We start from the raw sequence: 12448 nt of genomic DNA on the forward strand, positions 1-12448 counted from the left end.
AGTGGAGTGATTAACGAGGGGAACTTTTTAGTATCTTAATGGTATCTTAATGAATGTTATTGCCCACCGGCCAAACGAGCCTCTTTGTCTCTCTGCTGCTAGATGACCGTCCCTGCCAGTACTGCTTTTTTTAGAGGAAGTTTGAGCACATGGGCACATTTGAAGAGGCATTCTACATGTGCTTCTGATTTAACTTCTGATTTGACTGTGAAAAAAATGCATACACCTGTATTATGTAAAAAAGAAACAGACTGAGAAACACACAAGCTAATGAGACACTCATGCTGCATGAAACTGAAAATGGCATCTGTACAGAGGTCGGTAGTGCATCTTCTCAGAGGACATGCAGCAGCCTTTCTATACCACCTCAAGGAAAGAAAAAAAAATACTGCAATGCAGCTTCCAGCTCAGTCAAGTAAACGCCAATGGACTTCACAAGCAGTGGCAGCTAGCAACAAACCAATAAATGATGCCGCAATAATGAGATTAGTCCAAATGAAACGCATTTCAAACAGTGTTCAGTGAGAACACAAATCACAAGTCCTTTTGCTCAGTAGATCTGATGTTTGTTAATACAGGGATGGGTCGTGTGGGGGGGGGCTGTGCAGACTGCTTCAGTTTGAATTACACGACCTAATAAGCACTGTTTAAGCATGCAAATTAAGGCTGCTTCACAAACAGGGCTGCCCTCATAAAAGAAGTATCATTGTCAAATTCTTTGCCATCAGGAGAGGGAAATGGAGAAAAATGAGAGGTTATTTGGAGGGGTGGAGGTACAGGGTGGCTCAGTAAACAAAGTGAAAACTGCATGCACTAATTGGTTACTGCCATGTTGGTCATGTCCTTACTTTATGAAGATAAGCCCAATCTAGTAAACAAATGGATTCCCTTTACCAGCAGCACAAATTTCACCTCTCTATGGCAGTAAGTAAAGCTGCGAATGAGCACACTATAAAAACTTAACAGAATTAATGAAGTTCCAACTGCTCCTGAAAGCCACACAATAAACAGCACAGTGTGTAAACTTAACAGCTATGTCACCTTGATGTTTTATTAAGAGCCAAACATAAAAAAGACCAAAAAAAAAGAAAACTGACAGCGGACAGATACATCAAACTCAGAAGAAACCATTCAAAGAAACTTCTCAGTCTGAATACGTTGGTGTGCTGCCAAATAAGACGTTATCGGTTCAGTTCCCACGAGGACATTTAAGCCCCCACAATGAAATCATCTAAACGTTTCTCTGCTGAAAGTCAATTGAGCGTCTCAGCAAAAATATAAATGTGAGCCAGGTTATAAAAGTGAGATACTGTCCCCCAATCCTGCATTTGTGTCTGCTCAAGGATATGTGTGGGGGATTTAGGGTACATCTAACCGGCTTTAGAAACCCCTAAGTCTTACTTTATAGCATCTTGTTGGATCCTCAGGTACCATCACATAATTTTATAAAAGTGAGTTTCATTAGGTCCATGATTTGTTTCAGAATTAACAGAGCTTTATTTTCACAACATCACTTTTATGTGTACAGTTTATAGATGCCTCAGAACACATTACTGCAGACTATGAGGATCCTGTATATATGTTTTGGACTGACAGAACTCAGAGACATACAGTGTTAACAGAATGCTAGCTGCTTTGTGAGGCTGTACTTCATACGAATGGTAATGGTACTAAATGCAAGTGTCAGCATGCTAATAACAATAACATGCTGATGTTTAGTAGGCATAACGTTATCACTATTTCACTTTAGTGTGTTAGCATGCTATCATTTGCTATTTAGCCCTAAAATAAAGTACCGTTGAAGCTGATGATAATGTCATTTCTTTTGCACGTATTTGGTCTTAAAAGTAAGCAAACTAATTTAATTGAAAGGTCAAGGATCCAGTAGGATTCACACTACTGGGACCATAATCCATACTAAAGTTAATGAGATATGTCAAATGCCTAAAAACACTTACAAGTGACCTAAATGCACTCAAAAATGACCTCAATGGTTATTTTATATGGAAGTAAATTTGATATTAACAGTAAGAGAAAGGCAGCATTGTGTTAGGGAAACAATATATTAAATTGTATTATAATATATTCTTGTATTCTACGAAAAAAAAGTAGTTGTTTTAAACTGTCTGGGAAATAAGTTGGTTGCTGATTGATGGCAGTGGACTGGCCAGAAAATATCAGACTAACAAATGGGACGAGGTATAAATCCCTAGTGTCCAGAATCGATCACCTTGGCAGTCATTTTACCGTCTTGTTTACCTCATCAGTGTTGTAAATGATCTGCAGACCAGAGCAGATCATCTCCACCAGGTACAGCAGAAAGAGAGACACAGCATCGATCTGCAGCAATGACAGAGGGAAGGCGAGAGTGAGTGAGATACCATTAAAAAATTACTGTGTTATTTCCAAATTTGTCAATACAGCTGTCTTTGAATTTACTTCATGGTAAAGTTGCTGTAAAATATTTAACAGCCAAGAAATAAATGAAAATAGTTTATACAGCATTAATGATTTTTGAGTAACCTAGTGGTTTTATTTAGATTTTCTATCTGCCTCTCTTGATGTATTGGCCACCCTACACTGGATATGAAGCCTCCATCCAAACATTACACACCAAATTGACCTCCGTCCATACCACTGACAGAAGAATAAGTTGTTTAGTGCCAATTCAATGCACATCCACCTCTGAGGACAAATCGATTTTGCAAACTGTACATGCATGCCAAGAAGAGGGAAGAAGAATTGAGACATTTTTATGGGCACGCTTTTTTCCGATACACTCAAAAACAAAGCCACTAAGAGATCAAGCATCTAATTCGTTTATCCTGTTGTTCATTCATCTTTAGCAAGGTTCACTTCTCATAGAGTCTCTTTACTGACCACAGCCAGAGAACTTATTTCTTATATTGTTACATCAGATACATATATATATGTGAAAACAGGTAATAGCAGAGTAGTGTGGTGGGATTTTCAGTCTTTGTAATGAACCTTTATACACATGATCAACTGGATACTTTGTTGGGGTGGACACTGAGTAATGCACATTTCTAAAACCCACACATACATATTGTGTACACGCATATATGTAAAAATCTAGTTTGATTTCGTTATTTCATTGAGGGTTGCTTCATTTCTTCCCCTGTCTGCTCGCGGGCTGACCTGCAGGTGGTGGTAGTCGCTGTAGGAGTAAACCTCATCACCAGTGTCTACATTAAACACGGAGTGCAGACACTTGGAGGGGCTGGGATCCTGTTTAAACTGCTCCACCTGGTAGAGAGATGCACAGAGCCAGAGAGGAAAGGATGAACAAGAGAGGTCAAGGGTAAGCAGCAAGCAGAGAAAGAGAGGGAGAGAGAGGGCGTTTACTGTCAAGTTATTTCTTCTCCAGACACACAGCATGCCGCAGCATTAGCCCTGAATACATTCAAAAATACATAGTTGGGAACCTTGTGTATTAAGATCATGCACGGTAATGAAACAACCAAATCACTGATGTAAGATTGGAATTGTGTTTGTTGGATACTGAGGGCAGCTCCTCTCCCATTCCCCTCTTCAGTTCCTTTCATCACTTTACTTCAGCTGACACTTCAGCTTCTTTTGGTGCTTAAATTTCATCTGCCACTTAAATTTTAAACAGAGCCTCTGTTTCAGCTGCCACTTCAACTTTTTTTTAGTGCTCGCATGTTACTGACTCTTCAGTTCCTTTTAGATCTTTCACTTCAACTGATACTTCAACTTCTTGTGGTGCTCAAATTTCAACTCTGACTAAAATTGTTTTCAGCGCTTCTGTTTGAAGAGCATCCTCAGCTAATTTCATAGCCTCGATTTAAGCCAAACTTCAATATATTTCACTGTAAAAAATAGGCCTTGGGTCCACTTGTGCTCCCAGTGGAATCACACTGCTAACTCTGTCATTAAGGCCATGTTCAACTCCCTGAAATTCAGGTCTGCATGAATCCATAACAGCTGCAGTGACATATTTTGTTTCTCACATGAAATAAAAAACATGCCTGCTCTATGAACAATAACCCAGTCAGATATACTGTACAACATAACATAGTCTGCTCTGAAGCACATAGGGTTCAGGTTAAGGGCAACCAAACTATGACTTGGTTTACAACAAGCACATAAAAACCCTGAACAACATATTAGTTGTGTTTTGTGTTCGGTGGTTTGTTGGTGGCTTTTTTGTGTTGTTTGCTGCATCGACTCGACTACACACCAAATCACAGCTAGGCCGCCAGCCCCGTCGCGCAGAGTTATAAATAATTGGTCCTTTGTCCCATTTTTACCTCGTTTGTTTCTTTTTTCCCCACCTCTCTCGCTGCTCTCTCCATCATCAAGCCACCCATTGCTGTCTCCATTTTTCTTTCTACCTCCCACCCTCTCTCTCTCCTTACTTCTACCTCCCCTCTCCCAGTACTTTCTACTATTCACCCTCCTTTTCCTTTGTTGTCCCTCTTCCTCTCTGTGTCTTGATCTCTTTTCTCAGACTGCCCCTTTTTTCTCGTTCTTTCCTCTGGCACAATACCTCTGCCCACCTTTTTGTCTCTCTCTCTCTCTCCCTTTCTCTCCGAGCCAGGTCATAGTGGAGACCCTATGTCCCACTTTTACTGAAACTGCTCCACTTCCTGCCATCCCACAGCGGCTAATACGTGATTGTGTGTGTGTGTGTGTGTGTGTGAGAGAGGCTGAGGGGGAAAGGGAGAGCTACCTCTGCATCTAACAGCTAACAATAGGTACCGCTGTTTATGTTTCTATAAAACCTACTTTTGTGCAGAGGTTTCTCACTCCTGCAGAGCCACAGTGTCAAGTGGCTCCACTCTCAGGATCTTCTGAGAGGCCCCAGATCTTGCTTACTTTTTCATGTGCTGCAATGCACCACTATGAGCTTCAAATTAGTGAAATGCCTGCTGCTTCATACAGTAAAAGGCTACTGTACAAGTCCGCCTTCATGCATTTATTAGTTATTTCTGGTAACAAAGGAGATAAGTTTGATTTTCCTCAAACAAAACGGGGACACAGCCCAGTTTGGAGCAGTAATTCAGAAAGCAGCCAGTCAAGAATAAGGCACCAACCCACACTTCTTACATCTAAAGAAGGTCAGACACTTGTTGTTTAAATCATTTGAAAATGTACATAGTGCTACCCCACTAAAGAGGCACAATATTTTATGTTAAAAATGACATTAAAACAGCATGATATCTGGCATCTTGACATTTACATTTACAAGTATAATTCAACAGCAAACATGTCTTGTAGGAAACATTATCTCTGACTGGGTCATGTTCAGACTCAACATATTTTTGAGTGAATGAAGCACTACAGTTATTAACAGCAGTGGAGCTGCTATGAGGCAGTTGGGGTGGATGGCAGGTGTGTAAAATGCACAATGTCACACCAGAGACAACGGTTCACAAGTTTAGCCAACAAAACTGTGTGGTAAGGTGAGAAAAAAACTGTGGCTTTCATCAAACGTAAATAATCATGCTGTCACTGTGAACTTTTTTGTATTAAATTTCTGTCAGTAATTCTAATCCAGTATATATTTTGTCAAATTTAGCGAGTATCTCCTGACGGTCTGCCAGCTGTCTGTTCTGTGTGTGTGCTGAAAATAAAAATCTTGTGTACAGGGGGCAGTGGGAGTGAGAGACAGTAAATCTTGCTAATGTGCTGAACTCCACCACAGAGATGCATTGTCAAGAAGAAGAGATGGAAGAGAAACAGCCAGAGAGGAGAAGGTCAGAAGAACAAAAAGTGAAAAGGAAATGCTATGATCAGGCACGGGCGAAATGCCACGTTAACATCAGAGTGAGGCTTTTCAACATTGCAGAGACCTGTGAGAGTTGAAAGGCATGAAGACAGATGCAGAGGCTGGTGTGTTTCAGTTTGACAGGTGTGTGAAACATTAGTCCATAGGTCAGTAGTGTCTTGTCCCATTTGCCAATGTTTGTGATAGCTAACCCCAACTAGTTAGTAAGCAAGCAAGCAAGCAAGCAAGCAGGTACCCGTGTCTTTTCTGTAGCTTTCTATGTGTAATCAGGATACCTGAACAAAAATTCACCATATCATCTCACAACGTATACCAAGTGAAATATACTATTTCTTTGTCAAAGCAAACACTTTTGCTTTTTGCTTCCAATTTTATATCACTTTATAAAATTCAAACAAACTGAATAACAGTACCTTGGTTCCTTTTACATCATAGTACAGGTTGACCGTGGGGCCCAGCAGCTATATTTGCTCTGTGATATTTGTCCGGCAGTGGCCCCGTGTCACGTCTCTATTAAAACTGCCATGTTCTCCGTAAGTGTTGGAGACGGGGCCGTAACAAACGCTGCTCTGTGTAATTAACTGTGTAAACGCAGCTTTGTAATTAAGACACAGAAAAGCTTTCCCCTAAATTAGGTCGTCAAGGTCGAAGCAAGATGAAACAGAATGGCTTTCGAAGACACACACCATGCACATGCACTTACACAGTGCGGCAGCGGGCTGCTCTATTAAAATATGTCGTTTTTGAGGAATAAAGAACAGTATACAATGGACTTACAATATCTGGTTCTGCGTTGAGTACATAAAATGGTGTGTTTTGCCATTTGTCATTCACAGCCTACTTATACACATGCATCAGGTTTCCTGCAGACGTGGTGTGAAATGTCCCCCTTCGGAGCAATAGTCCTTGGCAATTAACAGATTGCTGGTTATTAAGCCCTTAGGACTAAAGCGACCGGCTCCCATTGTGATTTGTTATGATATGAAAGAGGAACCAGATGTGTCCAGTGCTCCAGCTATGAGAGGCTTTGATGAATAGCAGCTCAGGAATACACCTTTGATCTGTAATTTGTGTGTAATTGCAGGGTGCTTTTATGCAAACATGCAGTGTGAAAGCAGGAGCTGAGCAGAGGCTGAGCTTAAAAACTCACCTTATCAGCCTGTCTCATGTAGCAGTAGAGGATCCCTCTCATACACTTGATGGCAGAATGTTCCAGTTCATGGGTTCGTCCCATGTCGTCATCAATGCGTCTGGACGGTAGCGGAAAGAGGGAGAACACATGAGGGAAAAACAGTGTTTTTAACAGTGTTTTCAAAACATAACAATTACAACTTGGGTTTTATTATCATAGCTTTGATTTTTTCCTAATGGTCATATGTTCTTAATAAAGATAAGGCAATCAGCAGTCAGAGAATCAAACAGGCTGCAGATTAGACAACAGTATAACCAGATTTTCTAAACCACTTTATTATTAGGGAAAAATGACTGCAAACCAGTCTAATACAGAGAGTACAGCAAGTCAAAGCTGAACCAGTTGGTCCTTAAATGGTGATAGCTTAATCATGTAAAATGAACAATTCGAGTAATAACTTTTGCAGAAGAAGTAACCCTGGATGAGATATCAGTACTGCAGTAGTATTAGTTTGCTCAAACATCGTCTGGTTTAATTGTTTGGCTGAGTTTGTCTCAGCTGGTGTGAAAGAACTATGCTGTGGGCCAAACAACTGGACCTGAGACCACCTGAAAAGCTGGTTCTGACATATTAGGACCAGTTACAGTCTGCATTAATACTGCTCATAATTAGTTATTTCTTCATGGTGTATTTGCAGCCATCAGAGAAGATGAATAACTGAGGAATAAAGCTTGGGAAGCCGTCAGCCTCTGGAGTCTGGTGCTGACCCAGTATCCAGTGCAGTCTGCTTACCTGCCCAATGAACGAGTGACCTGTCATTTCATATGACTTCATGTTTACTCCTTTTTATTTTGAAGCCAGTGTGAACACTAAAGAGATGAGCACTAAAAAGCGACCGTATGATTTTTCTTCCTCGGTCCAGACAAACTGAAGTCAGCTACAGATATAAAAATGACCTTAGTCACTGCTGATAACAGGGATTGAGCAAGCAACATTTTTTATCACAAAGTAGACTTTCTAAACAAATCATCAGTGGCACGCAATAACGGCTTAAAAGGGATTGTGCAATTTGTAAACCCTTAAAAAACTTTGGAAACTTGTGTAATATTTGCATGCACATCATCCCAGTTTCTGAGCAATGACTAGCTACAGTAAAATCACTTGTGGTCAAGCGTCACTGTGTAGTTTTTAAGAGGGTCATCTTGGTAACATATCACTCAGAAGTCAGCCTATTATGGTCGCCGTAGCAGTCAGCACATTTCTGGTGGGGATGGCAGATCTAAGATGCACATAACAAAGGTCACCCTAATAATGTCTTTGGGTATTGATACGGGATAGCTAAGCCACTGAGGTGAAACTTGTTTAAATTTCATTGGTACACAGTGCATTAATCACACTGTCTTTTAGATGTGACCCTCCACAGCAACAGTGATTGTAGGCAGAGGGAACAGCAGGCAGCTCTTCATCTACCAACATCCTGTTAACACAAAACTATCTAGTATTATTATATGCATGAGATGATCCAGCACTGACCAGAGGTTGCTGTAACATACCCAGCTCTTTTAATTTAATTACAATTAATCAAAAAAAAAAAAAAATACAACGTGTCAGAAAGGTTAAAAACAGCCCTTTAAAAAATTATAACATTATTAAATGTAATAAATAAAGAATAAAATGTGGCTGGACAGGGAGGATGGATAAAAGTTTTCATGTCTATTTAGAAAAGAAGTTTGTAGCAAATCCAACTGCCAGTCTAGTCATTGGCACACGCATGCACACACACGCACACACGCACACACACACACACAGTAGCTGGGTGTGAAGTAAGTAATGGCACTAGCCAAGCCTGTCAGATGAGAATAATCTTAATTAAATCCCAGTGACAATTCTAATAGGAGGCAGCCATGACTGATGACTGGGATCTGCCGCTGGTCACATCACTGCAGTGCGCTCTATTTTTACCCCTCTCTTTCCCTGTCTTCCCCCTCGATCTCATTTCTTCCCTCTCTCTCTTATCTCTCCATTCGCTTCATCTCTCCTCTGCCCACCTTACCCGCCAACTCCCTCCTCATATCTTCTCCTTCAGTCCTTCTCTCTCTCTCTCTCTCTCTCTCTCTCTCTCTGTATCTCCCCTTTTCCACTCTGGCTCCATCCTTCCAACATTTCTCTCGTTCTCTCCACATCTTTCTATCCATCCATTCCTCCCTCTCTATCTCTCTGTCCTATTAGAGGCTCATTTTCTGGAAGTGCTCTTTTTCCTTGAAACTAATCACTGAAGAATGCAGGCATCAAGAGCAAGGATAGTTGTTAAAGCAGTCTGGGGCCTTCAGACTGTTCTCAGTGAAATTCTAAAGTGTTCTGCATGAACCAATAATCAAGATGTGTTTAAAAAGTAAAGCCCTCAGATCACAGAGGCAGATTAAAGATCTGGATCTGACCATTAAAACATCAGAAACCTGTAGGAGATATAGTACATATCAATTAGTGCATCATGTCATAAAACTAGACGTCAGGCAGGGAGACAAAGTCCTAATTTACCTGTAAGAATGAACACGAATGGAGTGGCTCAGTAAGACCACATACCCACTGCAGGTAACATTCAGTTTTACACATATGAAGTAAATCTTGCTGGGTTTATTGTTTATTGTGCATGTGTGTTCATGTTGCGCACTAACCGGTAGGCCATAGCCAGGGCCCAGGCAGCAGCAGCACAGTACAGGGAGTCCCGGACCTTGGCCTCTTTGCACGTGGAGCATGTTTTGGTTGGGAAAAGGCCTGTGGTGGGACTCTGGTAGTTCAGAATGGTCGTCTTGACTAGATATAGAGAAAGAGAGACAGAGAGATAGACACAGAGACAGAGGAAGTTGTGACTCAACAGTTCTTGCACTAATAGCAATGGCACCCACATTAGTTGATAAACCAGTGAAGAAAGCCAGCTAGAACTGCTCCATCAGCCTTTTACAAAACAACTGAAGTGGCTCTAAAATGACTCAGGAAGAGAAGCTTAATGCACATGTTCTGAACACAAACACTCCCAAAAATGTCCAAAAGACTGACATGACATACACCAGCGTTCATTACTAGTCTTCACTGAGTATGCTGTTTTTGACAGTACACTTTCACACCCCCGCACACATTACATTACAGTAGGATTTTCACTCCTACGCAGAAGCAGCATTACTCAAATCATACCAAATGCAATCTCTACCAGATATATTTGTGATCAAGTTTTAAGATATTGATGTATCAGATCCACTGTGCATGTTTTTTGTTTGTTTTTCTGTGTCAAGTGGGCACAAAAGCAGCACCAGAGACAAGCAAGAGTCATGCAGAATTTGACTACAAGCATGTCCCCCTCTCTGCTCCTGCTCTGTTTTTTCCAGGGTAGTCTGCATTTGTAAGGTGTGGAAATATTTATCCAGCTCCTCGAGCAGGGTTACAGCTGTCTTCTTCTGCTGGCACTGACCGACCTGTGACCTCCCTCAGGCTGTGCAGCTGTTGTCACTGCCCCATCCTTTACTCTTAGTTCCTCTTATGAATATTCAGGTTCAAGTAAATTAAATTAAATCAAATCTAATTGTGTTCAGCTCAATTTAGAAAAAGGTTGGGGAAAGAAATCCTTCCTCTTTGGTCAAAGCAAGAAAAAGTTAATGTATTAAAGTCACTTGGAGCGGAGCTCTTTCAGTTTGTGTTATGCAGACATTTACAGCATGCACTGTGTGAGAGTGTGACAACAGATGCACTGTAACAGCAGATGGATGCCTGTTCAAATAGAGCAAAGTGTGAACTGTGACATGGAAAGTATAAATGCAACAGAGAAGGAAAGTAATAATTCCTGGAGGAATATCACTTGGACTCATGATGCCATTGTTTAGCTTCACTGTGCTACACAAGCTGGAAGGAGTCAGTTTCAGTTCCTGTCAGTGTTTAGCAAGACACGGTCGATGTAGATGTGTTATGTGCACATACCTCACCTAAAGTTCCAGACTTGACTTTGACTTACATGAGAGTAAGTAGATAGAGGCATCATTTCCATTTGCCAAACAATCTAACTCAGTGAAGTGAGATCAAGTCCTCTGTTCCTACTCTGCTAAAGTAACTTAGGGAAGAAACACTGACTCCGTTCCAGCTCCAGTGCTGTTTTGTAGCTGACCTTGACCTCTGGACTCCCTCTGAGAGACTTTGCTACTGTTAAATATATTTTAAAAAGTTGGAAAATATAACATTGAGTGACCTGCAGTCTTTCTCCACCTTTGCACCAGCATCAGAGTGGAAATGAAGAAATCACCCACAGAAACTTCCTCATGTGGGGCATGTTTGCACCTCAAACATAAACTTTAACCCAACATCTTGCTTCTTGGAAGCTGCCTGAGGAACAAAACTGCATATGCCACGGGCTTGGTAATTTGAAATCTAAACTATAAATAATGCTTGACTAAAACTTAAATAATGCAGGAATATTTACTCCTGTTAGCCATAAATTTTATATAGACAGTCATGATCCCGAGTGGAAGAAACTTATTCAGTGAATTTACATACACTTAAGTAGCCAAGGTTGCTCAGAGATAATTGGCATTCACATTTATACACACGGTAGTTACCTGATTACTGTAAATCAACTTATACATGCAGCATGTTGGTAATTAGATTGCCCAGCCTTAGGCTTGTTTATTATGACTATAGTAGTGATAAAAGATGACAGAAGACTGGCAGGGCAGTGAGAGGGCAAACAGACAGAAAACGGACCATCACACATTAAGAGGTGGAAACAGACTTATTTTGACTTTAAAAGGTGACTCTGTGACCTTGTTACTGGAAAACATCATTCCATCTCATTATCTCTCTCATCGCCATTTCGACAACTACTGGGTGGACAGTCATGAAAAAGCTACAGATTATTCCCCCTCAGGAATTAATAGTAATACCTTTAGTGATCCCTTAACTTTTCATCTAGAGCCATCATCAGGTCACAGTTTTGATTTATTCATTACATTGGTTTATGACTAAATACCTGCACAACAAATGACACTGCCCTGTATTTGTAAGCACACTAGCATGCTGATATTAGCATGTAGCTCAAAGTGTCGCTGTGTGGTCATTTCTGTGGAAATAAGGCAGACATTTCTCGGCTGGGTTTGTGACTGCGACAATCTGACTGCACTAAATGGACAAGCGAAGATAAACTAAGACGGTTCAAGTTCACTAAAGTTCATGCTGAGCATTAGTTACTGAGGCCAGAACAACGGATGGAAGCTCTTAATGCGAGCAGATCGTAGCCCTCCAATAATATATGCTGAAATATTACATACTCAAACAGAGGGCCTCCGGGAAAGTAATTTATCTATTTCACACACACATGCACAAGCACACACACGCATACACACTCATATCCTCCTCTCCTGCAGAGGTCCCCTCACTGATGACTAATCTGTCTGGAGGGATCACTTCATTTTTCATCAGAACATTATGCCAGTGCAAATGAAGGGGACATCCATTCTGCACTGTTGTTTGTTGCAGAGCAAAAGAGAGACAGATAGAGGGAG

General features: G+C 40.9%; 1 protein-coding gene across 3 annotated transcripts in view; it reads right to left on the minus strand.

Moving 5' to 3' along the window:
- Nucleotides 1–12448, minus strand: part of phkb (phosphorylase kinase, beta) — a 96145-nt gene that overhangs the window by 73443 nt on the left and 10254 nt on the right. For all 3 annotated transcript variants that reach the window (XM_041063938.1, XM_041063768.1, XM_041063848.1), the window contains 4 exons: nt 9581–9719; nt 6924–7023; nt 3160–3267; nt 2260–2340 (listed from right to left, as the gene is read on the minus strand). In XM_041063938.1, the coding sequence (XP_040919872.1) occupies nt 2260–2340; nt 3160–3267; nt 6924–7023; nt 9581–9719 (428 nt within the window). The remainder of the gene's footprint in view (nt 1–2259; nt 2341–3159; nt 3268–6923; nt 7024–9580; nt 9720–12448) is intronic.

Source organism: Toxotes jaculatrix, chromosome 1 (assembly GCF_017976425.1).
Source record: "Toxotes jaculatrix isolate fToxJac2 chromosome 1, fToxJac2.pri, whole genome shotgun sequence".
In the NCBI taxonomy this organism is placed as follows: domain Eukaryota; kingdom Metazoa; phylum Chordata; class Actinopteri; family Toxotidae; genus Toxotes; species Toxotes jaculatrix.